Source organism: Lithobates pipiens, unplaced genomic scaffold (assembly GCF_037356315.1).
Source record: "Lithobates pipiens isolate NorthernLeopardFrog02 unplaced genomic scaffold, aLitPip1_a1.2 Scaffold_3, whole genome shotgun sequence".
In the NCBI taxonomy this organism is placed as follows: Eukaryota; Metazoa; Chordata; class Amphibia; order Anura; family Ranidae; genus Lithobates; species Lithobates pipiens.
The window spans coordinates 241,438,687-241,465,018 of NW_027507790.1; the positions used below are offsets into that span (position 1 = coordinate 241,438,687).

Here is a 26,332-nt window from a genome sequence, read left to right on the forward strand (position 1 = left end):
TCCATTCACCTGAATGGGTTGCATTCAGCAATTAAACTGCCTGATGAGCACTACAGGGGGGTTTAAATACCTTGGCAGTCAGGGGTTGTTAAACCGCAGCTCAGCTGCCTATTTTTACCAACTCCTGGCCGCAAGTGTGAGGGAGCCCTATGGGTTAATTACCTTTAAGCCCTGGTTCACACCGGTGTGACTTGCCATGCAATTTGTCAGTTCCGAAGTGTATGAAAAGTCACACCCCACTGCCCGCAATGGAACCGTTCAAATCACCACGACTCAAAGTTGCAGCGACTTTGAAAAAGTTTCCTGAATTACTCTTTTCAAATTTCATTGTGGCTTCCATAGACTCCTGTTAAATTAAGTTGCACGACACAATAAAATCGGAGTTTCAAATCGTGCTGAAGTAGTGCGATTTCAAAGCCCCGCTGGTGTGAACCAGAGCTAAAGGCGTGTACACACTGCAATGTTTCTCATTAGAACAGAGAGTTGATCAGGTGGTTTTAATCTGGGGAATTAACCAAGTTTCCTGTGCCATTATAATGGCACTGGAAACTGTCAGGAGGGGCCTGCACCACCTTCGCCAGTTTCTTTTTCAGAATTAAATAAAAACAAAAACTCAAGTTTGCACATAATTAAAAAAGAGGGAATACAGTAGTTTTTGGTATAAAAAACCCATTTCTTCAAGGTGTGACCTGTGGGATGTAAACAGCTTACATTCCTTTTTCTGCTCACGCAGTGATTGCACTACACAAGCAGAAGCAGAACACAAGCAGAGCATGAACAGTTACAATCCTCCTCATCACTTTCATTCTGAGCCGGGGGGGGGGGGGGGGGGGGGACGACTAGAGCATCTAGCTCTCGATTCTCCATGCTGCCTGTCCTGGCCCAGACTGTGACAAAAAAATAGACCCGGGCATTTTGGATTGAGCAGCTCATGACATGTTAACCGTCCCCTTCCCCATTCTCTACCCTCACAGATCCCCCTGAGAGAGCGGAGGGGGGAACCCAGCAGAGGTGTGTGTGTGGGGGGGGGCTGAGTTGGGACCAGGAAAGAGCATGGGGGGTTGGAGAGCACAGGGAAGAACCCTGAGAACAAGGGGTGGAGCGAGAGCACAAGGGAGAGGCAGAGAAAACAGGGAGGAAGAGGAGAGCACGGGGTGGAGGCGGCAGAGAGCACGGCGGGGGAGGGGGGGAGGCGGCAGAGAGCACGGCGGCAGAGAGCACGGGGGGGGAGGCGGCAGAGAGTACGGGGGGGGGAGGCGGCAGAGAGCACGGCGGGGGAGGGGGGGAGGCGGCGGCAGAGAGCACGGGGGGGAGGCGGCAGAGAGCACGGGGGGGAGGCGGCAGAGAGCACGGGGGGGAGGCTGCAGAGAGCACGGGGGGGAGGCTGCAGAGAGCACGGGGGAAGGCGGCAGAGAGCACGGGGGAAGGCGGCAGAGAGCACGGGGGGGGGGGGAAGGCGGCAGAGAGCACGGGGGGGGAAGGCGGCAGAGAGCACGGGGGGGGGAAGGCGGCAGAGAGCACGGGGGGGGGAAGGCGGCAGAGAGCACGGGGGGGGGGAAGGCGGCAGAGAGCACGGGGGGGGAGGCGGCAGAGAGCACGGGGGGGGAGGCGGCAGAGAGCACGGGGGGGGGGGAGGCGGCAGAGAGCACGGGGGGGGAGGCGGCAGAGAGCACGGGGGGGGGGGAGGCGGCAGAGAGCACGAGGGGGGGAGGCGGCAGAGAGCACGGGGGGGGGGAGGCGGCAGAGAGCACGGGGGGGGGGGGAGGCGGCAGAGAGCACGGGGGGGGAGGCGGCAGAGAGCACGGGGGGGGGGGGAGGCGGCAGAGAGCACGGGGGGGGGGGGGAGGCGGCAGAGAGCACGGGGGGGGAAGCGGCAGAGAGCACGGGGGGGGGAAGCGGCAGAGAGCACGGGGGGGGGAAGCGGCAGAGAGCACGGGGGGGGGGGAAGCGGCAGAGAGCACGGGGGGGGGGGAAGCGGCAGAGAGCACGGGGGGGGGGGAAGCGGCAGAGAGCACGGGGGGGGGAAGCGGCAGAGAGCACGGGGGGGGAAGCGGCAGAGAGCACGGGGGGGGGGAAGCGGCAGAGAGCACGGGGGGGGAAGCGGCAGAGAGCACGGGGGGGGGGGGGGAAGCGGCAGAGAGCACGGGGGGGGGAAGCGGCAGAGAGCACGGGGGGGGGGAAGCGGCAGAGAGCACGGGGGGGGGAAGCGGCAGAGAGCACGGGGGGGAAGCGGCAGAGAGCATGGGGGGGAAGCGGCAGAGAGCACGGGGGGGAAGCGGCAGAGAGCACGGGGGGGAAGCGGCAGAGAGCACGGGGGGGAAGCGGCAGAGAGCACGGGGGGAGGCGGCGGTGAGGCGGCAGAGAGCGCGGGGGTGAGGCGGCAGAGAGTGCGGGGGTGAGGCAGAGAGAAGCAGGATAGGAGGAACAGTGGGGGGCGGCTGCATATAGAAGAAGAATTTTCTCCATCTTCCTCCTGCAGTCTCGGGAATGCCTACTTTTCCTCTACCTCAAGCAGGCATTCCGATACTGCAGGAGGAAGATGGAGAAAATTATTGTTCTATATGCAGCTGCCCCCACTGCTCCTCCTATCCAGGCTATGGGGGGGGGGGTGGGGCTGAACTCACATTTTCTATTATCCGCTACTTCTCGACAGAAGACCAGCTCCAAAGTGTCAGCTCTGGCTCCTCCCCCAGCGCCAATGGCTGAGCTTAACTGGCAGGCGGGCGGCCGCGGGGAGGCTGGATGAGCAGCGCAAGCTCAAGCCTTGGGCCCTGCAAGAACTTGCAGCCTGGTGGCCCCAGGTTTTCCCCATGGCCAATCCGGGCCTGTGCCTGTTACAGACCTGGCAAAACAGAGAGCTGATCATTCCTAATGTCTGGTACACACGATCAGAAAATCGTACGAAAAATACCGTTTTCAAATCGATCGTACGATAATCGGATTGTTAGTACAGAGCTTTCGAGAGCTGACCAGGACAGTTCATCCAATATTAGTTGATCGGATATCTCGAAAATATTTATCATACAATGCCAGATCGTATGATTTTCATCTATTTAGTAGAGCTGTCGTTCAAAAATGCAATACAAATGCATTACAACATATGACATCACTTCCGAATTTTTACTGTCGTACGAGGCTGCCAGTCAGAGGCTGTGTCACACCCCTCCAGCCTGTGTCTTAGAATAAGAGGAAGGTGAAGCCTCCATTAATCTACATGTAATTTCCCCACCACCATTGTGTTTAGATGGTTAATGGGCATGGAGGAGAGAGGGAAGGAGTGAGCTGTGATTTACTACTGTGTATACACCTACATATGTGATGCTATAGTGACATGGGTTGCTCAGATGTGATAAGGAGGAAACGCTGAGCATAGAAACTCACTGAAAACTGAGCAAGTGCAGAGCTGCCACCACATCTGCAAAATCTCTAGCTGAATTTGGAACATTGACAGAAGGGGGAGCTAGAGAGTAGCAGGATCAACCAGGTTTCTTGCATAATAAAGAAAACAAATCCCATAGTGAGTGAGTATGAACAGCATGTAATGCAGCATTATTGATCGTTTATGATTTGGGTTTAGTGACGCTTTATGGTAGACTACAAACCTAACGCACAGGTGATATTCGAAAAATTAGAATATCATAGAAAATGTAATTTCACTAATGCAACTTAAAAAGGTGAAACTAATATGAGAGAGACTCATTACATGCAAAGCAAGATAGTTCTAGCCGTGATTTGTCATAATTGTGACGATTATGGCTTACAGCTCATGAAAACCCCAAAACCACAATCTCAGAAAATGTGATTACTAAATGCAATCAATAAAACAAGGATTGTATATAGAACAATATCAGACCTCTGAAATGTATAAGCATGCATATGTACTCAGTGCTTGCTTTGGGCCCCTTTTGCAGCAATTACTGCCTCAATGCAGCGTGGCATGGAAGCTATCAGCCTGTGGCACTGCTGAAGTGTTATGGAAGACCAGAATGCTTCAATAGCAGCCTTCAGCTCATGTCTCATCTTTTTCTTGCCAATGCCCCATAGATTGTCTATGGTGTTCAGGTCAGGCAAGTTTGCTGGCCAACCAAGCACAGAAATCCCACCGTCTTGAACCATGTTTTGGTGCTTTTGACAGTGTGGGCAGGTGCCAAGTCCTGCTGGAAAATGAAGTCAGCATCCCCATAGATTTCGTCTGCAGAAGGAAGAATGAAGTGCTCCAAAATCTCCTGGTAGACGGCTGCGTTGACCCTGGACTTAATGAAGCACAGTGGGCCAACACCATCAGATGACGTGGCTCCCCAAATCAACACAGACTGTGGAAACTTCACACTGGACTTCAAGCATCTTGCAGCGTGTGCCTCTCCATTCTTCCTCCATACTCTGGGTCCTTGGTTTCCAAATGAGATGCAAAATTTGCCCTCATCAGAAAAAAGGACTTTGGACCAGTTGCATTAGTGAAATAAATTAACTTTTGCACGATATTCAAATTTTTCGAGTATTACCTGTATAATGTGCAAAATCAACACACAAAAAAAAAAATGTTCCTTTACTCTTTTACTACTGTTCCTTTACTATGATTGAGTTGTACTGGTGAACAGACGTCAGAGGGTGTACAAGTGTTGCTGTGTACAGGCTGTGATTTGTACTATTTTCATGTTGGTTGTAATTTTTACTTTGATAATAAGCCAGGATCCTGCCATTTTTCCTTGCCGTATTTTGCTGTGATATGTTGGATTTCAACTTGAGATTTTGCTAAAAGCGCTTTGTTTTCAACTTGTCCCCCACACAAAAGAGACGGTGTGATAGTGTTAGAAAACTAGTCGCTGTTATGAATTTGCAATAAACCCAAGATCAAAAAGGAAGTGTGAGTTTGTATGGAGGTGCTAGAGATACCGCTTAGGAGGCAAGAGGCAGAAAGGCCAAAGCATGAGGACCATTATTCTGTGGAGAGCTCATGTGAAGTAGCCTGGATACAGTTTGATTGTTCCTGCTGGAAGGGATTAGAATTCCTCATGTATGAGTAATCTTTAGAGAAAATACAACATTCCCTTTGCCAGCAGCCAAGCTAGTAGGTGCATCCACACTCTCAGCCAGCAGCTCCTAATCTTGCTTAGGAAAAAAAAGTCATGGCTCTGGATGTATTAAGATGGGAAGTAAGCAGTAAATCCACAAACCTCCTTACGGTCTCAGTCTATCAGAGAACACTGCGGGGGGCATTACTTAATTTAATTTTGACGGAAACACTATCTAGCAGTCTGAAGTGTATCTTAGACCTCCTGCAGGCTCTTGATCAACCTTCAAAGCAATGGAACACAGAGTGCCATGATGGAAAAAGCCACGAGGATATTAAAAAAGTGAAATTCTAGCCTATCCTCTAAAATATTTATTCATAAAATGTGCTTTTATCCTGTTATCACACAGTAATGAAACATACCAACTCAGATGACAGATGGGTGTAGAGTATTAAACCACTATAATCTCTTTTTTGGTGAAGGTTTGTTGCACAGCCATGGACGTTAACATCAACCACACCACCACATTTGTGCATATAAAGCAGGGACGACGGAATGCCCAACATCATTTTGTCATGTGCAAATATAGCAGTAGGCAAGGATCATCTATCTTAGCTAATTGATTCTTTTCCCAAGCAGGCTTGGTCAGTAGAGTTTGGGACAAGCCTACAGACAAAATTATCCCTAAATCTGTACTGGTTCGATCTGGCAAACATGTAGGGAATTTCTGGGGTTGTCCAAGTCAAACACCCTGCAGAGCAGTGTGCCAAAAAAGTAGGACATTTTCTTAAAGCAGCAAAATGCTATGATGGGCTCAGGTTCAATTCCAAGCAATTTATTTTGACAGGTAACAGGTTATTTTGGGAGGTGCAGACACAATATAACCATCGGACGTTGTAATGCCCAGGAAAAGACACAGACAGACTTATCTACTTGAAGGAAACAATAGCAAATGGACAAGGTTTTTTCTAACCTATTCTTTAGTCCCCTGGTGCCCCAACCTGCATACGGCTCTTTGGCATTTTGTGTATGGCCCTCAGGGCCCCTGTAGACACTTATCTGTGTTTCCCTATTGCCCTCTTATAGCAGTGATTTCTAGCAGTGTCATGTAATGTCTCCAGCCTATGACTATCTCCTGAAGCATGGCCCCAGTCTCCAACAACTCCTATGGCATGTTCACAATCTCAGTCTCCTGCACCATGTCTTCAGCCTCTATCTAGGTCTTGTATCCTGCCCGCAGTCTGTGTCTGTGTCTTGTATCCTGCCCCCAGTCTCTGACCAGCTCTTGTATCCTGTCCACAGTCCCTGACAATCTCCTATATTATGTCCACGGTCTCTGGCCATCCCTTTTATGATGTACGCAGTCTTTGACAATATCCTGTTTGCTGTCTGACACTGAATATTTACAGAATTTAATGTTCAGCCCTTTGGCGATGTTGGAGGTTGCACTTGAGGCCTTCCATATTAAGAAAGTTGACCACAGCTTTAGCCACTTCTCCCGAGTACTCTGGATTGGAGGTGGTGTCAGCTGTCCACCGACATGTAGACATTTCATGTCTAAAACCACAAATGAACTTCATTTTACAAAATGATGGTTCTTGTATTGAGTTATTTTAGTTTTCGTCAAAAATTGACAATAATACCTCAGGAGCTCATTATTGCACTTGGAGATTGTCCAACCTGTTGGATAATATTACTGCAAGTGGGTCCCTCTGGTCTTTTTTCTACGTAGACCTGTCCAGTAAGTGCAAGTTAAGTTTGTGCTCCATAACTGAAAATCTGTATAAAGTTATCTGAACAGAACAGGTGGAGCTGAGTCTTTTCCAAAACGCATCCACTTTTCTGTGTAAATTTGAGCTTCATTTACCGATCTCTGAAATTAGCAACTAGGATTGGACTGGCAAACAAAAAAGAGCCTAGCATGTCATCTGCCGGCCAGCAGAGTAAAAATAAAAGAACCAGAGGCATATTTTTTCCACTTATGTACTGTGGGAACATGAAGACTACCTATTTTGCTGAAAATGCCTGGCTTTCATGCTGAATAATTTCAGCCATAACAAGTGTGCATATTGAGAATTCTGACCTCCCACAGGTGGCCCGGGAAGCCATTCCGGCCAGGAGAAAACAGAGCGATTATAGCTGCTGGCAATAATGACACGAAAAATGTGACAGGCTGGTTGTACCCAAGTTGATCAATCAACTTGGGTACAATCAGCCTGCCCACACATGGTTAGAATCTCGGTCAGTCCCTGCTGAACCATCGGAGATTTGAATAGTTTATGGCCGCCTTTAGTTAGGTAGATCAGCTATTTTGAACACAATACTCTGTATTGCTTCTTGCTCTCCTTGTATGCAGGCCTAACTTCATGTATGTATAATAAATACATTCAAATTGGCTTTAATAGTCAAAATGTTACTGAAACCAAATGAGTTTGAGTTTCCCCCCGTCACGCTCGATCAGTGCTGCGGGCTATAGACTGCAGTGCTTATCTGTGTATTCTGATGGCAGGGAAGTTTCCCCGCTGTCAGGATACAATGACACAGCGGGGAGGATTCCCTCAACCACATCAAGTGTCTAGGGATGAGGGAATCGGGTTGTTTTTTTCCTTCAAACGAAAAAGCCTGACCCATGTATGGCCAGCTTAGCTCCCAGAACTAGCGGAGGTAAGTAAAGATGCTAGATTGTTAGCATTACTATTGATGGTGTAAACAGACCAGTGCATTATGGAAAGCACTACAGAATATTAACACATACATTAAAAAGAAAAATACACACATAACAAACATATATGACATTTTATAGTGTGACATGGTCTACAGTCATATTTCAAGCCTTTATATTGCCTATCAGTAAAATCATAATGTAAACATCTCACTTATAACCGCTGTTTGAACTTTGCCCATTTCCCAGTGGCTCTGCTTTCCTTTTTTGTCAATTAGGTCTTAAATGTCATTGGCTTGAGGCATTAACTAGAAAAACTGCCTTAGGCCAGTTAAGTCTCGGCTAATATCTTGAGAGTTAGTAGTATAGAGAGGATTGAATATATCCTATATCAAATCATAGCTTTTCTTTCCCTGAAATTGATCCATGATAAGGTCCATCCCAGTAAGAACTAAGCATTGTGGTTCAATAAAAGACACTGGAGAAGAAAAGCTTAATACTTTATAACCCGGCCATCTCCAACAGATCAGAAGGAATGTGTGGACTTGCCAAGGCCAAACAACCTCATACATCATTTTAAAATCTTGCTACTCTGTGTGCATGAACAAAAATGTTTAAACATCATACGGTGTATATATATATATATATATATATATATATATATATATATATATATATATATATATATATATACATATACATACACACACACACACATTATATATATATATATATATATATACATACACATATACACACACACACACATATACACACACATATACACACACATATACATACATACACACAGGCATCGAGGGAAAAAAATATTTGATTACCCTGCAGATTTTGCACGTTTGCCCACTTACATAGTTAGTAAGGTTGAATAAAGAAACCAGTCCATCCAATTCAACCTGAGTGCATGTCTACAATTGTACATAGCACACTCACATTGGTCCCTACCCTCAAGGAGCCCACAGTCCAAAGTCCCCATTCATATACTAGGGCCAATTTTGGAATTTTGGACAGTAGCCAATTAACCTACCTGCATGTCTTTGGAGTGTGGGGGGAAACTGGGGTACCCGGAGGAAACCCACGCAGGCACAGGGAGAACATGCAAACTCCAGGCAGGTAGTGTTGTGGTTGGGATACGAACCAGTGACCCTTTTTACTGATAGGCGAGAGTGCTTCCCACTACACCACTGTGCCGCCCTTTACAAAGAAATGAAGGGTCTAGAACTGTTATCATAGGTATATTTTAAATGATGGCGACAGACTATCAACCAAAAATACATAACAAAAACACAATACAAATTTTATAAATTGAGTTGCAGTTCAGTGAGTAAAATAAGTATTTGATCCCATATCAACCAACAATAATTCTGGCTCACACAGACTGGCTACTATGTGTCCATGTGGTACACAGATTAGTCCTGTCAATTTAAGAAGGTGCTCCTAACCAAAACTCGTTACGTGTATAAAAGACACCTGTCCACAGAATCTCTTACTTCCATTCAAACCTCACCATCATAGGCAAGACCACAGGAGCTGTCAAAGGACATCAGGGACAAGATTCTAGACCTGCACAAAGCTGGAATGGCCTACAAGACCATCAACAAGATGCTTGGTGAGGAGGAGACAACTGTTCAAGTGATTATTCGCAAATGGAAGAAATACAAAATAACCATCAATCGCCCTCAGTCTGAAACCTCATGTAAGATTTCGCCTCATGGGGTAAGGACAATCATGAGAAAGGTGAGGGATCTGCCCAGAACTACACGGGAGGAACTTGTAAATAATCTCAAGGCAGTTGAGACCACAGTCACCAAACAATTGGTAACACAATACACCGCCATAGATTAAAATCTTGCAGCGCCTGAAAGGTCCCCCTCCTTAAGAAGGCACATGTACAGGCCCATTTGAAATTTGACAATGAACATCAAACTGATTCAGAGAAGGATTGAGAGAAAGTGCCGAGAACCAAAACTGAGCGCTTTGGCATTAACACGACTCGCCTCATTTGGAGGAAGAAAAACGTATGACCATAAGAACACCATCCATACAGTCAAGCACGGAGGTGGAAACTTTATGCTTTGGAGCGGTTTCTCTGCTAAAGTTAGACCGCCTTTGCCGCATTCAGAGGCCAATGGATGGGGCCGTGTATTGTAAAATCTTGGATGAGAACCTTCTTCTCACTGAAGATGGATCTTTCAGCATGACAATGACCCGAAACATAACAAAAGGCAAAAAACTAGTGGCTCAAGAAGCAGCACATTAAAGAGGAAGTAAACCCTGGTGGGTTTTACTTCCTCTTTGTTGCCCTGCAAAGTGTAAGCATAATGGGCTAGTATGCATCACATACTAGCCCATTATGTGTCACTTACCCGCAAACGAAGGCTGCGATGTCCCTGCTGGTGGCCGCATCCATCTTTGCCCCTCTTCCTTCCGGGGTCGTGGATTCAGACTTTGACTGGCCAGAGCCACGCGAGATCACTCCCACGCATTCACGCAGGAGTCATCAGTCACGCCGGTCCGTTGCATCGCAGCGCATGCGCTACAAGTTAAATATCTCCTAAAACGGCGCACGTTTAGGAGATCTTTCCACTACCTACAGGCAAGCCTTATTCTAGGCTTACCTATGGGTAAAACTCAAAATCAGAGGTTTTGGAGTGGCTTAGCCAGTCTCCAGACCTTAATCATACAGAAAATTTATAGAGGGAGCTGAAACTTTCAGTTGCCAAGCGGCAGCCAAGAAACCTTAAAAATTTAGAGAAGAGTGGACCAAAACCCCTCCTGAGATGTGTGCAAACCTGGTTACCTCTGTGCTTGCCAACAAGGGTTTCTCCACCAAATCTTTTCTGGATTTTTGGATAGATATTCTGTCCCTATCATTTAAAATTCACCGGTGATAAAAAATAATAGACCCTTCATTTCTTGTAAGTGGGGAAACTTATAAAATCTGTAGGGGATCAAATTATTATTTTCCCCACTGTGCGTTTATATAGAAAACAAGCTCAGCAGCTCCGGCCATATATTATATATATATATATATATATATATATATATATATATATATATATATATATATATATATATATATATATATATATATATATATATATATATATATATATATATATATATATATATATATATATATATATATATATATATATATATATATATATATATATATATATATATATATATACACACACACACACACACACACACACATACATACATACATCAATGTATTTATTCCTTTACAGTAACAAAAGTTTTTTTTGTTTGTTTGTTTAACATAACAAACATGTTATACTGACCTGCTTTGTACAAGGGTTTTGCATGGAGTGACCCCGATCCTCCTCTTCTGGTGTCCCCTAGCGGCGATCCTGGCTCCTCCCCGCATCGAGTGCCCCCACGGAGAGCCCCATTCCATGGGGGCACTAGTGCGGGTGCTCTCCCGAGTCCTGCTGCTGCGTCCATTGACACAGATGTCACTTGACATGGTTGACAGCAGTGGAAGCCAATGGCTCCTGCTGCTATCAATCTATCCAATAAGGACCCAAGACAGCGGCTGTAGCCCGGTCCCAGTCACGATTGCAGACTGACAGTGGTGAGAGCCGGTGGTGCGGAGAACGGTCTATATGGACAGCTTTCCCTCTGATGCCTGTATACTTAGATGTGCCCGTTTTAATCATCAACCATGCGAGTTGCTAAATGTTGTACCTTCATTAAATGTAACCATATTACTACACTTAGAGGCTCCTCTCTTCTCTTTTATACTCTGGAGCTCCTGCTGGATTTTGCTTCTATTCCCCATGTGGAGGCTTCCATTTGTGGATGGACATTTTATGGTTACACGATCTTTTTATATGGACTATAAACTGAAGGACTTATGAATAAATGGTTGTGGAAGGAATCATCTGAGTTTTCATTATTTCAAGTATGTTTCCGGAACAAATTATGCTCACAATCCAAGGTTTTATTGTACAACATGGTTTTTTTTTGTTTTGTTTTTTATAAACGGGACTTTACAATCATTTTAACTTGAAAAATATGTTAAAAAAATATTTTTGGATTTGAAATTGGACATTCCATAATAAATAGGGTAAATATTTGGTTATATAGTTTAAGTTTAACTGAAGGCAAACCTATTTATTTCATTTTACAAAGAGTGGCGAGGGATTCTAATGCTTGTCAGGTTTTATTGTTGTCTGTGCACCCGTTAAGGCCCCTTTCACACATGCTGATGGTATGTCCGTATTTCATCCATCCGTTTGCGGATGAAATACGGACATCCATTCATCCCTATGGGATAGCGGGTGTCTGCGGATGAGCATCCGCAAACACCCGATTTCGTCCGCCTCCGCAACAGTCCGATTCTGCAGACGGAGGAAAATCCTATTTTTCTATCCGTCTGCAGAGCGGATCGGACGAACACGGACACACGGTCCGTGCTCGTCCGATCCCCATAGAGGAGAGCGGAGAGCTGACAGGGCGGTCCCCGCACAGTGTGCGGAGACCGCCCTGTCCGCAGCAAGCTCAGCGGGGACAACGGAGCGATCCCCGCTGAGCGAGCGGATCTTCACGGGGCGGATCATTACTGATCCGCCCCGTGTGAAAGAGGCCTTAGGAGATTCTTCCTCTCTATTTGTCCTGTTTACCATTATCAGTAAAAGTGAAAGTAAAAGAAAAATCACTAATTTTGGGTTTTCCCCAGAAAAGAAATAGAGGTGAAATCTTATAATGGGGACACTAGTTCTGGTGACCTGGGGGTTCCCAGTGAAATTCCATCAATTTGTGAATGATTTCCTCACACTTCCTGTTTGGCTATAGGACAGGAAGTGAAGGGAAATCTTTACAATGGGACACTGATGGCGGAAATTTTTTTTCGACATGGGGTTACAACACTCCCTTATGCTCCCTAAACATTTGCCTGTAGTTCTACTTTAACATAAAAAATAAATCCAAAGAACTTTCTGCTGATCAACAAAAAAAGAAGATCAAATGTATTATTAAAAAAGTGACTAGTTAAAAGTGAAGTATTTTTTTTTTTTTTTAATCATACTTACCTAGCTGGATGCGATATCGGTCCGATACCACATCTGTCCCTGCCAGCTGTAAGACTGAGAACTGAGTGATTAATACAACGCCGATTTCTCAGTTTTTGGAGCTCCCCGAGCAGAGAGCTGGTGACAGTGTCAGTCACCGCTGTCTGCTCTGTCCCCACTCCTCGCTCACTGGAGCACTGGGCTGTGGAGGGGTTGGGAGCGGCCGACTCAGGCTCTCACACCGGCTCACTAAGAGGCTGAGCCAGATGCTAGTCCAGGCATGTGGGCAGATCCCAACTTCATTGTTGCGATCTTGCCGGAGTTTAGACCTGATCTGTGACATCGACTTTAGCCCGTTGTCTGTTGAAAACTGAACACAGGAGTGCAAAACAAACTGCACCCCTGTGATCCACAGAAGTACAGCCAAACAAGTTTTGGCTGTAGTTCTTCTTTAAGTACATAATTTTGACATTTGATCACCTTCTTGTAATTCCATGTACAGCTGCACTCAGACTGCAAGAGGGAGGGGTGGAACTTGGAGCCAATCAACTGTAATACAGCTCACACAGGCTGGCTGGGAGGAAACGAGGCTGGGAGATGAACCTGGTAGCAGCATTCATGATGGACTTAAGGGGGGGAACAACCCATTTAAAAAGGTAAGCTGCACCCTCTCCGCCAACACAGACACATTATTCATACACAGATTCCTGTGAAATAATAAACTAGTATATATAATAAAAGTACAGTCTGCCACTGCCAGTACAGGCAGAAAGCTGAAGGACATGTCGGCAGAAGCCTCCCCTGCACTCACAATCTACTGACTGCGGGAGCAAAGCTCTCCAGGCACCTACAGAAAAAAATGAATGTTTTTTTTTTCTGCACAAAAAATATGTGCATTTATTATTTTTTCTGCAAAGGTGATTAGTAGTGTTAGTTTGAGCACAATAAATTAAACATTCCCCAGTAAAGTATTTGTTAGGGCTCTTTCACGCGAGGACCCTTCAGATCCGCCTGGCACTTTTTGTTGTGGATCTGAACGGTCGCTCCATACATCTCTATGGAGCAACGGATGTCAGCGGTCACATGTCCGCTGACATCCGTTCTGCCCCGATCCGATCTGCAAAATCCAGACGGATGGAAACCCTATTTTCCATCCGTCTGAATTTTGCGGATCGGATCAAATGAAGACGGACAGGTGGTCCATAATCATCTGACCCCCCCCATAGTGGAAGCAGAGATCTGACAGATCCATCCCTGCACAGTGTGCAGAGACGGACTTGTTATCCACCGGCTCAGCGGGGATCAACAGAGCGATCTCTGCTGAGCAAGAGGATAGCTGAATATGGATCCGCACATGTGAAAGGGGCCTTAACATTCTTACCCCATCACCTGTGGTTTCCAACTTTAAATGCTGTTGGCTCTGGCTCTCTTAACACTGCTTCCCTGAACTTTTAGTCTTTACAGGAAAGAGTTAATAGGGAACAGTGCAGTCTGGAGCTTGGAGAAGGGAGGAGCAAGGGAGTACCTTGCCATAGATAGCACAGAAAGACTGTTCTAGCCCCTGTATGCTAGAGTGACCCCATAGCATGCTGCAAAAAAAAAAAAAAAAAAAAAAGGTGCCACCCTGAAACAGGAAACCTGGGGTAGGGATCATGGCACCAGCGTAAATAGGAGCACAAGCATGGATATAGGATAACGCTTCATACTTAGTGATTACATCAGCTGCGCAAAAGTGCTTAAAAAAAAAAAAAAAAAAAAAAACTGAGGGCTTAATATCACTAAGGCTCATTTATATCTTTATTTGATGATTTGAATATATGGTAGTATTGAGGAGATTTTCTATATCATTTTCAAAAAATAGCTTTTTGAATGTTAGCGCCCTTTGTATTTTTGTAAAATTAAGGGGCGGGAAAAACTGCTTTCCTTTATCAAGCCACCAATGATTTCCATAGGCCCGTGTAACACGGCACAGCAGAAACCAATGTGTACAGACACCACACACAACTCAACAGCTTGCATAGATCCTGCATGTACCTACCAACACATGCAATACACTGCAGGTTAACACATAAGATAAGGACCCCAACTCCATTACTCACAGGGGTATCTTTATTACAGTGCAGTCAGTTGGGCTTTCTATTACAGTAAGCCTAATTAACAGAACAGGTATCCTTAGTGGAAAAGAACTTACCGGTATCCATCTGCCAGACGTAGACAGAACCATCTGAACAGCCAACCACCAGATAATCGTCCGATGGTCTCCACTTGATGACTTGGATGGGAAAGAGATGGCGAGAAGCCAACATGATGCACTTTCTTTCTCGGAGGCTTAAAAGGCCGACAGAGTGATCGCTGGCAACTGAGCAGATGCAGTGTTGTACTCGCGTCTAAAGAACAAAAAAGACACAAAGTTTTTGAAAAGTACACTTAACATAGTTTAAAGCGCAAAAGGTAGATTTTATTACAGGACAAGTAACAATCTTTGTATGTACAAGGCCACGGACCAGAAGCTTAAAGGGAACCTGTCAGATGAGAAAACATGGAGGCCGTCACTGCTGAACTACCCACGAAAATGCTAGTTGCCTGGCTGCGATGCTAATCCTCTGACTTCAATACTTAGGAGTCACCAACTCAGAAGAAACATGCAGACAAGGAATTCAGACTTCTCTCTGACTTTTCAGAGCTGTATGTGTGTACCAGTTTAGTGATTAGGGCCTCCTTCACACAGGCCCTAAATCTATATCCGTGCAAAACGCTGTCTTTGCCCGCACGGGCTGCACAGTTATTTTGTGCATCCACTTGCAGACAGTCCAATTTATGTCTACTGGAAAGCAGCAGCTGCACAGACGCGGCCCTCCTGGTCCAAAATTGAAGTCTGTGCGGGTCAGTGTCCCCAAACGCTCACTGTCTGCTGGAGACAGGCAGGCAATTTGAAGGACTTTGAAGGCCGACAATGGCAGCCCTCATGTCAAGGCATGGAGGCTTCATTTAAAAGGGCTGTACCCCAATTTCAGCAAAAGACAAGCAGGAGATATCCTCTGCTGGGGGTCACCAGTGACCTCTGTTCTCTATCCCTTTGTCAAAACAGTGGCTGTTTCACTTAAGAACTCAGCTGCAACAAAAAACGTTTTTTTCTCAGTTTATGCGATGACCGAATACACACAGCACCCTTTAGCTTTATCTGAGACCATCTTGGTATACCAGTCAAAATCTGCAAATTATCAGCAAGTTTCAAATAATGCTCAAGCCTAATGAAAGCTTGCCATCAGCTTGTTTAAAGTAACAGTCAGCATCTGGGTTTACAATCACTTAACTGGAACAGAGATCCTTTAAAGAGGACGTATACCCTGATGAGTTTACTTCCTCTTTCATTCCCTGCAAAGGCAAAGCATAATGGACTACTATGCATCGCATAATAGTCCATTATGTGTCACTTACCTGACACAGGAGCCAGAGAAGTCACCGCTGTCCCCTGTAGTCCGGCGCATTCATCTTCTCGGTGGGGTCTCGTAGCTCCGCCGCTCTCATTCGGCGAAGCCGCGATGATGTCACTCCCACGCAAATGCACAGGAGCCGACACGCGCGGCATCTCCGTCGTTCACGGTGCCACGATCAGTGCACCTGCGTGCCGCTGTCTACGGCACATGCGCCATAGACAGCGGTGCCTGTCTTTCGGAAAATACCTCCTAAACCGTGTAGGTTTAGGAGATATTTCTTGGACCTACAGGTAAGCCTTAATCTAGGCTTACCTGTAGGTCAAAGTGTGTTGTAAGGGTTTACAACCACTTTAAAGCCTAATTGTAGTTTGCCCATAAAGTATAGAAAAGCCAGTCTGGACCTAATTGCAAAGTACTTAATCCCCAATATAAAAAGGAAACAGCAATCCCTGTCCTTATATAGGCCTCGTCTAATGAGCAAGAAAAATTAAATTATTTTTTAGTCCTGATCAGATTATTAAATGGATGTTCAAAACCACTACACTTCCCTTTAGGCTCCATTTACACTTTTACAACTTTGGACATCTAATGACAAGTCCTTCTCATGTTATCCAATGAAAAACCATTCATATATGTGCGATTTAAAGTTGCAACAACTTCAAAAGTAGTTCATGCAACTTGAGGGCCATAGACTTCAATGTTAACTCTCAAAAGTTGCATTGTATAGCATTCAGGTATGACTTTTCATGCAACAGTTGGTCCATTAATACTGGCCATAGCCAAAGTCGTATCCAAGTCGCACCCATCCAAAGTGGCGCCAACGTTGCAATCCAAAGTTGGCGCAACTTTGGAGTCATAAAAGAGTGAATGGAGTCTTAAGCAGATTTACTATAAAAGTGTTCTATTTACCACGTGTGTCCAGCAGGTGTGACATGTAGGAGAGAAGTGCCAGAATAGGCCCGGTATTGAAGTGGTTAATTAACATATCAAAAGGATAATGCACAATGCTGGTGCACCCTCTTTTTTCTATTCTCTTTCTGATTGCAAGGATACCCCTATCCTGGAGGGCAGCAAGGCTTGAGACATTATCTACCCTGAACTTTAGATCACCTGAAAACATACTTGTGCGCAAGAGTATTTGTTTGCAGGCACCAGTATACCATGACCATATCCTGTGTCCTCAATGGAAGAGAAAGAAATACACATTTTAATGCAGGAGAGCTCTGAATAGAAAAAAAAATAAATCTGCTTTTCTGAGCTACTAACTAAACAGGTCAGGTCAGTACTTGACTAACAAGGCGTCCCCTAAAGGATTTCCCAAAACAGGCAGGCAACTCTTGTACCATTTTAGTGCTTTGTCAGCACTCAGCAGCAGACTCCCACAGCAGAGAGCCCTGAGCTTCAGTCAGCTCACCTATATAAAGACCTGTTCACAGAGGATACTAATAATGAGGTCAGGCTACCAGGTACCATAGGATGTGGACCTTAAAAAGATGAGCTTTATCCCACTCAAAATTCTACAAAGCCACTGGGCTCTAGAATCCCAAAAATAACTGATACAGATTCTGAGAAAAAGTGTTTTTTCTCTTTAGTATTTGTAAACCCGTGATCCCCTTGTACTAGAAACCTAGATGACACATATACACATTAGATGTGCACAATAATGCTAGTCAGTACATCATAATAAAATAAAAAATCAGTTATAAGGATATAGTAGAATAAATAAAATAAAAAACTTAGAGGCTAAAAGTGACAGTCTCTTTAAAGCTCACACCCTGACCCACTTTTGTTCACCTTTCCCACTGCTTGTCAGTTCCAACTCGTCTCCAATTTACAAGCTGACCTCAATGCTCTATCTAATTGGGCAAATATGTGGCAAATGAGGTTTAATGCTGATAAATGTAAAGTTATGTACTTGGGGGCTACAAATATGCATGCATCATACATACTAGGGGGAGTACAACTGGGGGAATCCATAGTGGAGAAGGATCTGGGGTTTTTGGTAGATCATAAGCTCAATAATAGCATGCAATGCCAAGCTGCGGTTTCCAAAGCGAGCAAAGTCCTTTCCTGTATTAAGAGAAGTATGGACTCCAGAGAGAGAGATATCATTTTGCCCCCCCTCGTACAAATCATTAGTAAGATCTCATCTGGAATATGCAGTTCAGTTTTGGGCACCAGTTCTCAAAAAGGATATCGGGAAACTGGAGAAAATGCAGAGAAGGGCAACCAAACTGATAAGAGGCATGGAGGAACTCAGCTATGAGGAAAGATTAGAGGAACTGAATTTATTCTCTCTAGGGAAGAGGAGATTAAGGGGGATATGATCAACACATACAAATACATAAGTGGTCCATATAGTGAGCTTGGTGTTGAGTTATTCACTTTAAGTTCATCACAGAGGACAAGGGGGCACTCTTTACATCTGGAGGAAAAAAGATTTAATCTCCAAATACGGAAAGGTTTCTTCACAGTAAGAGTTGTGAAAATGTGGAATAGACTCCCTCCGGGAGGTGGTTCTGGCCAGCTCAGTAGAGTGCTTTAAAAAAAAAAAAAAAAAAATGGATTCTTTCCTAAATATACATACAGTAATATAACTGGGTACTAACATTTATAGGTAGAGTTGATCCAGGGAATATCTGATTGCCTCTCAGGGGATCAGGAAGGTTTTTTTTTCCCCCCTGCTGTAGCAAACTGGATCATGCTTTGCTGGAGTTTTTTCGCCTTCCTCTGGATCAACATGGGTGAAGGCTTGTGTATATGGGATTGTATTTTTTTTGGTTGAACTAGATAGACTTGTGTCTTTCTTCAACCTGACTATGTAAGTTGTTTGCAGGAGCTTACACAAGGTTCATGTCCCAATATCACATGACAGGATTTATGCATGCCGACTGGCTGCAAGGCTCAAGCAATGCAACATGGGAGGAGGTTAAATGCTCCTCCATAGGCAAAAAAGTATTTTGTAGTGGCTTCGATATAGCAGCATGGGTACACGGGAAAGGGATGACTAACAAGTTGTCCCCCAAAGCAGCAGTCGCCAACCAGTGGTTTGTGGACCACTGATGGGCCACGAGAAAAATTTAGTGGTCCCTAGGGGTTCTGCCGCATATCAATATTGTGGAGGATGTATACTGCCCATTGATGTTTCCAGTGTTGTTCTCAATGTGCGCATTGATACCCGATGCCTCCTCTGTAGTTCCAGCTCCTGTGAGCTCAGAGAGAGGCCCCGGGAGTAGTGCGAAGAGCAGGAGGTGAGAGGGGGGACTTCAAATGGCATCGCTTATCATAGACTGTATGAGCACACAGAGCTTGAGCACATGGCTGAATAAGGAGGTGAGATACAATGAGGAGTCTGTGTAAGACAGCAGTGTGATGCAGAGAGTCAGAGCATTGTGTGTATAAGACAGCAGTGTGATCGGGGGGGGGGGGGGGGGGGGTTGGAGAGCCCAAGCATTATGTGCATAAGGCATGTAAAATTCATGTTAGTGGTCCCCGGGATTCCAAATTTTGGGTTTAGTGGTCCGAAAGATTGGTGACCACTAGCTAAAAGGGTTTCCCAAAACAGGCAGGCAGCTCTTGTACCTTTTTAGTGTTTTGTCAGCACTCAGCCTTTTCACCCAACACCAGACACCCACAAGAACAAATGCTGTGTACTTTGCAGTGGCTTCGATACAGCAGCATAGGAATATGAGAGAAGCCCGGAGGGTGGGCTCTCAACGGTTTGTCAGTTTACCAATTCAGGTGTGGCAGGGTATCCACAAATTTTGCCACACCTGTTCTGAAGAGTGTGGAACAGTCTCTCTAAAATAGAATAGAAAAACAAAAATTGGCCCAAAGCCATCATGGTTTCCCTTTATAAAATATTTTAAATACATTTCAGTTCCGAACTTGATAAATAATTATGTAACAAACACTATACATACTCTTCAGAGTATAAATCGAGTAAATGATGCATGATGCATATTACTTATAAAAAAAATGCAGCTTAGTAAATTTAGTTTATTGATCTCGTCTGATAATAATTAAGCATAGACTCAGAGTCTGTCAGATTATTTGTCTATTTCAGAACTGTTACCGGAAGAGAGGGGGGGGACACTGCCTCCCAACTTCCATTACTCGTCATTATGGAGCGCTTGGTTGGACAGATTACGAAGTGACAAATTATATTTCCAAACTCTCCATGTCATATTTCTTTATTAACATGAAACAATCATGAAACAAGTGACATGCGGGGTACAGAATCCGCTTCTGACGCACTGCTGTCTATAATAAGGAATTAACTAAAGCTTTTATTTTTAATGAGATGGTATTTAGGGTAATTATTTTTTTTTTCTTCATAGCAGGCAATAATTGAGATAATCAAATAGAAATCCTGCTGACTGCATTATCCTGGGCTGTGGTTTCACTGATGGATATGCAGAAGAGATAGCAGTGGTTTGCCGCTAATTAATGGAAAAGATACAGCACGCGGGATGAGAAAAAGGGCTGGGCATCTTGGAGCTGAGAAGGTTCTATGTGGAGAGCATGAGATGGAGTTGGGTCCCCTCTGTGTGTTAAACACAAATCTATTGTTTAATAAATAAAGTTTCTATAACTCACTTATGCTGGGTTCACACTGTCGATACGGGAAAGTCGTGTGGCTTGCTTGCGACTTCATTAACAGAAATCAATGCAAGTCATGATGAAGTTGCCCCAAAGTAGTGCAGGAACTATTTTCTGAGTCGCACCGATTAGAATAGTTCTATTGCAGTTAATGGGGTGCGACTTGTCATGCGACTTTGAACGCTCAAGTTGCATGACAGTCGCGGCAGTGAGAACTGAGCCTGAGTTATGGAAACTTTATTTCATAGATTTGTCCAGCAACTTAGTCTTAAGGTCTTGGGTGCTGATGGGTGGGAAGTTTTCTGTTTTTTCCCACATCCTATCCTGATGACATGCATGGACAATGCTAAGCAAGATTTAATATAAACTATCTTGCACAGATTCCAGTGCAGGCTTTGTGAAAGATTACAGTATACGGGATTAAAGGGATTCTAAAATGTATGTTTTTGTTTTTTTTAATAACAAACACGTCAATACTTCTTTGCTCCGTGCAGTGGTTTTGCACAGAGCAACCCCAATCCTCCTCTTCTCGGGTCCCCTGCCGGCATTCTGGGCTCCGAGCCCGTTGAGTTACCTATAGCAAGCCACTTGCTATGTGGGCATACGTGCGGGCTCGCTCCCAAGCCTCGTTGTCTGTGTCTATTGACAGACAGCAAGACTCAGCCCAGCCTCCTGCTCTCGTCACATGCTGTGACTGTCTCTGAGCCAATGATGAGGGAGAGAGTAGAGAGTCTCTGCACTCACCACTGGATCAAGATTGAGCTTAAGTACGTATGGGCGGAGCTGCCTCAGGAGTTTTTTTTTTAGAATGCATGAAGGTAAAAAATCTATCTTTATAACCACCAAGTATAAGCAGGTAATAGAAGCTTTATTTAAAAAATACATTTAAAATAAAGATATACTGGCTGAGAGTAGGTGGAAGGGTTTCCATGGTAGGAATTTAGCATTAACCAATTAAGGACCGGAAGGATCTGCCTCCTTAATGACCAGGCCGTTTTCTGCAATACAGCAGTGCGTCCTTTTAACTGACAATTGCACGATCGTGCGATGTTGTACCCAAACTAAATGTATGTCCTTATTCCCATAAACAGAGCTTTCTTTTGGTGGTATTTGATCATCTCTGCGGTTTTTATTTTCTGCGCTATAAACAAGAAAATAAAGCAACAACTTTGAAAATAAAAAAATTTTTTTTACTTTTTTCTATAAAAAAAAAAAAAAAATACCCAAAAAAATGAAATAGGCATATATGGATTGGTTTGTCCAAAATTTATAGCGTCTACAAAATAGGGGATACATTTATGGCATTTTTATTTTTTACTAGTAATGGCGGCGATCTGCGTTTAGCAGGACTGCAACAGATCGGACGCTTTTGACACTTTTTTGGGACCATTGACATTTATACAGCGAACGGAGCTAAAAATAGCCACTGATTACTTTATAAATGAATGGAGGAGGAGAGAGAGAGAGCTGCTGATCACAATAGGCTTTAAGGTGCCCACTCAACTTACAACTCACGCATTTTAGGACTGGCTGAACAGAAATTCAATTATTTGACAGGCATACTTACAGTTTGCCCAAAGTTTTGCTTTAGACAAACCTAAAACCTGGAACTGGATCCTTTGTTAGCCAGAAAAATTGCTCCTGAACACCACTCTGATGTTCTCCCACAACCCTGATATTGAGTGTGTCTCGGTGGCAAATAAAAATGCCCTCATTAGACATAGTGGATTGGTGTAGTCAGGTTGCAGGGGTAGGACTCAGAAGTCAAGGAAAAATAAGTCCAAGATCAGGAGGCGTACACAATGATATTATGTAGGGAAGATCAATAGAGGCTACTTACACTGCAGCTATCTGGTGGGACAAGCAGTTGGGTGATTTCCCCACCATGCACACAGAAGATATGTTTCATCTCGCCAGAAAAGATGTCCCACACGATCACAGAAAAGTCCACTCCCCCGGAAACCAGATAGCGCTGATCATAACGAGAGGACACTTGATGGGGATATAGTAAGCAGGTCACCTTGTTCCGGTGTCCACGCAATGTTCTATGTGGAGGCCAGCCTGGAAACAATTGAAATTATGTTGACGTTTCAATGAGCCAAAAATTTGAGATTTAAAGTGGTTGTAAACCCTCCCCCACAACTTTGTCCCATGTAAATCAGCATAAAAAACCCTAATGAACACTGCTTGTAGATATCTCCTTACTTGCTTAGTATTGTTGTAATCCTTGTTGTTCTGTAGAATGAAGTCACTGAGCATGCCCAGATCTCCCCTGATTTAAGGCACACTCTCTATGTCTTATCTACCTGTTATCAGGACTTCCTACAGCACAACACTGAACTCTGCTAATCACTCAGAGCTTCCTCCTACACACCATGTAACCTCACATACAGTCTAAACTTGTTTCCCTTTGTCAGACTTATCAGCTTCAGCTAATAAGACTGCAGTAATGGCCATTAGACATCACACAAGTAAATACTATGAAATAAACAAGTAAGCTATGAACAGGGAAGCAGGGTTGCCATAGAAACGTTGGATTGAGAAGAAGGAGGCTTGGTTAACAGTACAGGAAGTGCTCAATGTAAGGGGGGGAAATACACTCTACTGTGGCCTCAGAAAACAATACTTAAGATGGTGCTGCCTAACCCCTGGAAACAAGTTTTTTAAAGTTTCTTTAAACAGTAAGTAATATGCAATTTGGGCTGGATTACAGTGACTATAGTCTGATAATGACTTATTATAATGGACTAAATGAAAAAAAGCATCAGAGTGGGAGAGTTTACTTCCTCTTTAAGAGCCAGTAACTCAAAACTAATCTTCCATCTTTCCCTCGCTTCAAAGCTGCCAGAAAGACCCATCCCACTAGCTGCAGTGATAGACTGTATGACTGCCATCATTTTCAGGAGAAAACTTAAAGATAAATAAGTTAGGCTAGGTTTCTTTATCAATTAGGCTCCCTGGCATTAAAGCCGGGTAGGGGGTGCATACAAGTGCCCTAAACACACAAAGACTCCAAAAATGTTGGCGGCAACACGTAACATGATCTTTCCCAGTTAGGGGGAAAGAGGCTGTGTCTTACCTACAAGTCCAATGCTCCTCTGCCAATCCTTTCTTCATGACAGCCACCACCACAATACAATAGTTGGAGCTCAGAGGAGGCAGTGACCTCACACCCCCTTCATCATCTGGCAGTGCTCATGACCAGCAATTAGCCACCACGCCCAAACACTGCATAATGAGAGGAGGTCACACATGTTCCTCCATACTCAGAAGCACTTGGTTTTTGCCATTGGTGGCCACAAAAGGAAGAGCAGAATGGAAGCACTGTGGCCAGGAGATGGCCTCTTTAATATAGCTATTTTTTTTTCACAAGTTTACATGTACTGTACAGTATGTTATGTATACGAGTACAATGAGGCTTTCATATTTGTTCAAAGATAATGCTGCACTTCCTATTATATAATAGGGCCCATGCATTTCTGCAGTATTCATGCAATTAAAGAACAATATCATTATCTGGAAGCTGCACCAAAAATGCAGCAATAAGGACATTTGGAGTTGTCCCTGGAAATGGAGAGATGTCTTTCAGATACCATACAGCACTAAAAGAAGCACTAAAAGAATGCACCAATACCTCTTCGTAGCATGTGTTCCCCCTGTAGCAGCTGGACTATGGCGGTCTGCGTGGCTGGGACAATGACTATGCTGCCATCTTCTCTACCACAAACCAGGCGTCCGTGGGATGGGATGTAGACACTGGCGGTCACTTTCAATGGTTCTGTGTTTGGCATCACACTGAGCTGGTCAATTATCCCAGCAGGACGAGGAGTCAGCTTGTCGAATGCCTCCTGAAGAGATGTTGTCATTGTGATTTTTAACCCTGAAACATAAAATGTATGAAATTACTTAGTTATTCTAGATAAACAGTTGTCAGAAACAGTAACTATGTTAGCAAGTATAAAGTGACCGTAAACTGTTCCCACAAGGTTAGAAGTGCAGAATTGTGTAAATTGTGTTTGTATGCTGTAGTATTAAAAATAACCTCAACTGAGAACACTTGAATTCAATAATTAGGAGGGTGTAATGGGCCGCACAGTCTGCGTGCAACGGTCGGGTGGCCGCACAGTCTAAGTGTACTGGTTGGGTGTCTACATACATATCTGTATTCTGTAGTAGTTATAACCTTAACTGATAACATTTGAACTCAACAATTAAAAGGGGTGTCCACACAATATAGGTGTAATGGTTGGGTGTCTACAAACTTTTGACTATGTGTGTTTATGCTTAGCATCTATGTTGGAAAAATCCAGAAACCATCTGAAATGCTTTTCAAATATAATACAACAATAATTTATATACAAGAACAAGCATTCAAAAGATATGCAAAAAGCCAGTCAGGCATTTCACTACTACTATATACTGTCGTGTTTAGGTCTTTTGGAGATCTACAAAAAAACTAAAAAATGTCCACAACTTTCAGGTTGGCCAAGTTTTTCCACCTGAAGTACAAACACCCCAAAAGAACAGTCTGTAGGAATAAGAAAATATCCTGCCCAGTTTTACCTTCCATGTTTTCCTGTTCATTGAGGTCATCAGGTATGCTCCAGATACTGAGTCTCCCAGATGAATCCCCCTGAATTAGAAGCTTATGGAAGGGTTCTCTACGTCCATAAAAAAACCTGGTCACCGGAGGGCAGATCAGTACCTGCAAGAAAGACAGAGAATCATCAGTGGGAAGTAATATCTTTAGGTGGAAAAGGGAGTGTTAGGGATTTATTTTCCAGCCTTGTGACTCTTAGGCTGGCCATACGGTATACAATTTTCTTATTCAATTTCCTTTAGCTTCACTATGTAGTGCAAGGGCCTGCCCAACTGCATACAAATTGAAAGGGTTTGGGTTTGACCTCATATTATATGGTTTTGTAAATCGAAAGGAAAGTTGAACAAGAAAGTTGTATAGCCAGCCTAAGTTACACCACCGAGGACGGGAACTTGTACACAAAAGACTAGCATTTGGGACTAGTTGGCGATACTTCTGAGTTCCATCTTAAGCTGGCCATACACTGATCAGTATTTTCTGATCAGTCAGTAGGCTGATTGAAAAACAATGTACAAATTCCCCCACCCACACAAGTCAGGGGAATGAGGAAATCCTCCCCAATGCGCAGTTGTATTCTGACATAAGGACTCCTCCGCTGTCAGAATACACTGATCAGTACTGCACCTGATTGTATGCAAGCGCAGCTTGAATTAAAATACAGCAACAATCTCAATCAAGAGGAATCCTGTCACATTGCTAGTGGTTATGGATTGAAAAAACCCTAATAAATTGGCCAAATTTCAATCCATCTCTAGCCAGATTATTTCTTTCAAAACACTTTTTTTTTACTTGCTTGTAATTGTCATCCTTCTGATGTTCAGGTAACCTCATCCTAAGCTGCATCAAGCCGCTTTTGCATTCCCCCCGATTTGTACCTTGTACTGAAAAAAAAGGAGTTCTGACACCAACCAAAGCCAGCATACAAAACCCTTAACAGGACAATCAGAACAAACAATCCAACC

At 44.2% G+C, this 26,332-nt stretch overlaps 1 protein-coding gene across 1 annotated transcript in view; it reads right to left on the reverse strand.

Moving 5' to 3' along the window:
- WDR7 (WD repeat domain 7) overlaps positions 1 to 26,332 on the reverse strand; it is a 597,600-nt gene that overhangs the window by 525,511 nt on the left and 45,757 nt on the right. The window contains 4 exon segments of the mRNA XM_077462962.1: positions 14,923 to 15,118; positions 22,611 to 22,831; positions 24,405 to 24,650; positions 25,334 to 25,475. Coding sequence (XP_077319088.1) covers positions 14,923 to 15,118; positions 22,611 to 22,831; positions 24,405 to 24,650; positions 25,334 to 25,475 — 805 coding nt within the window.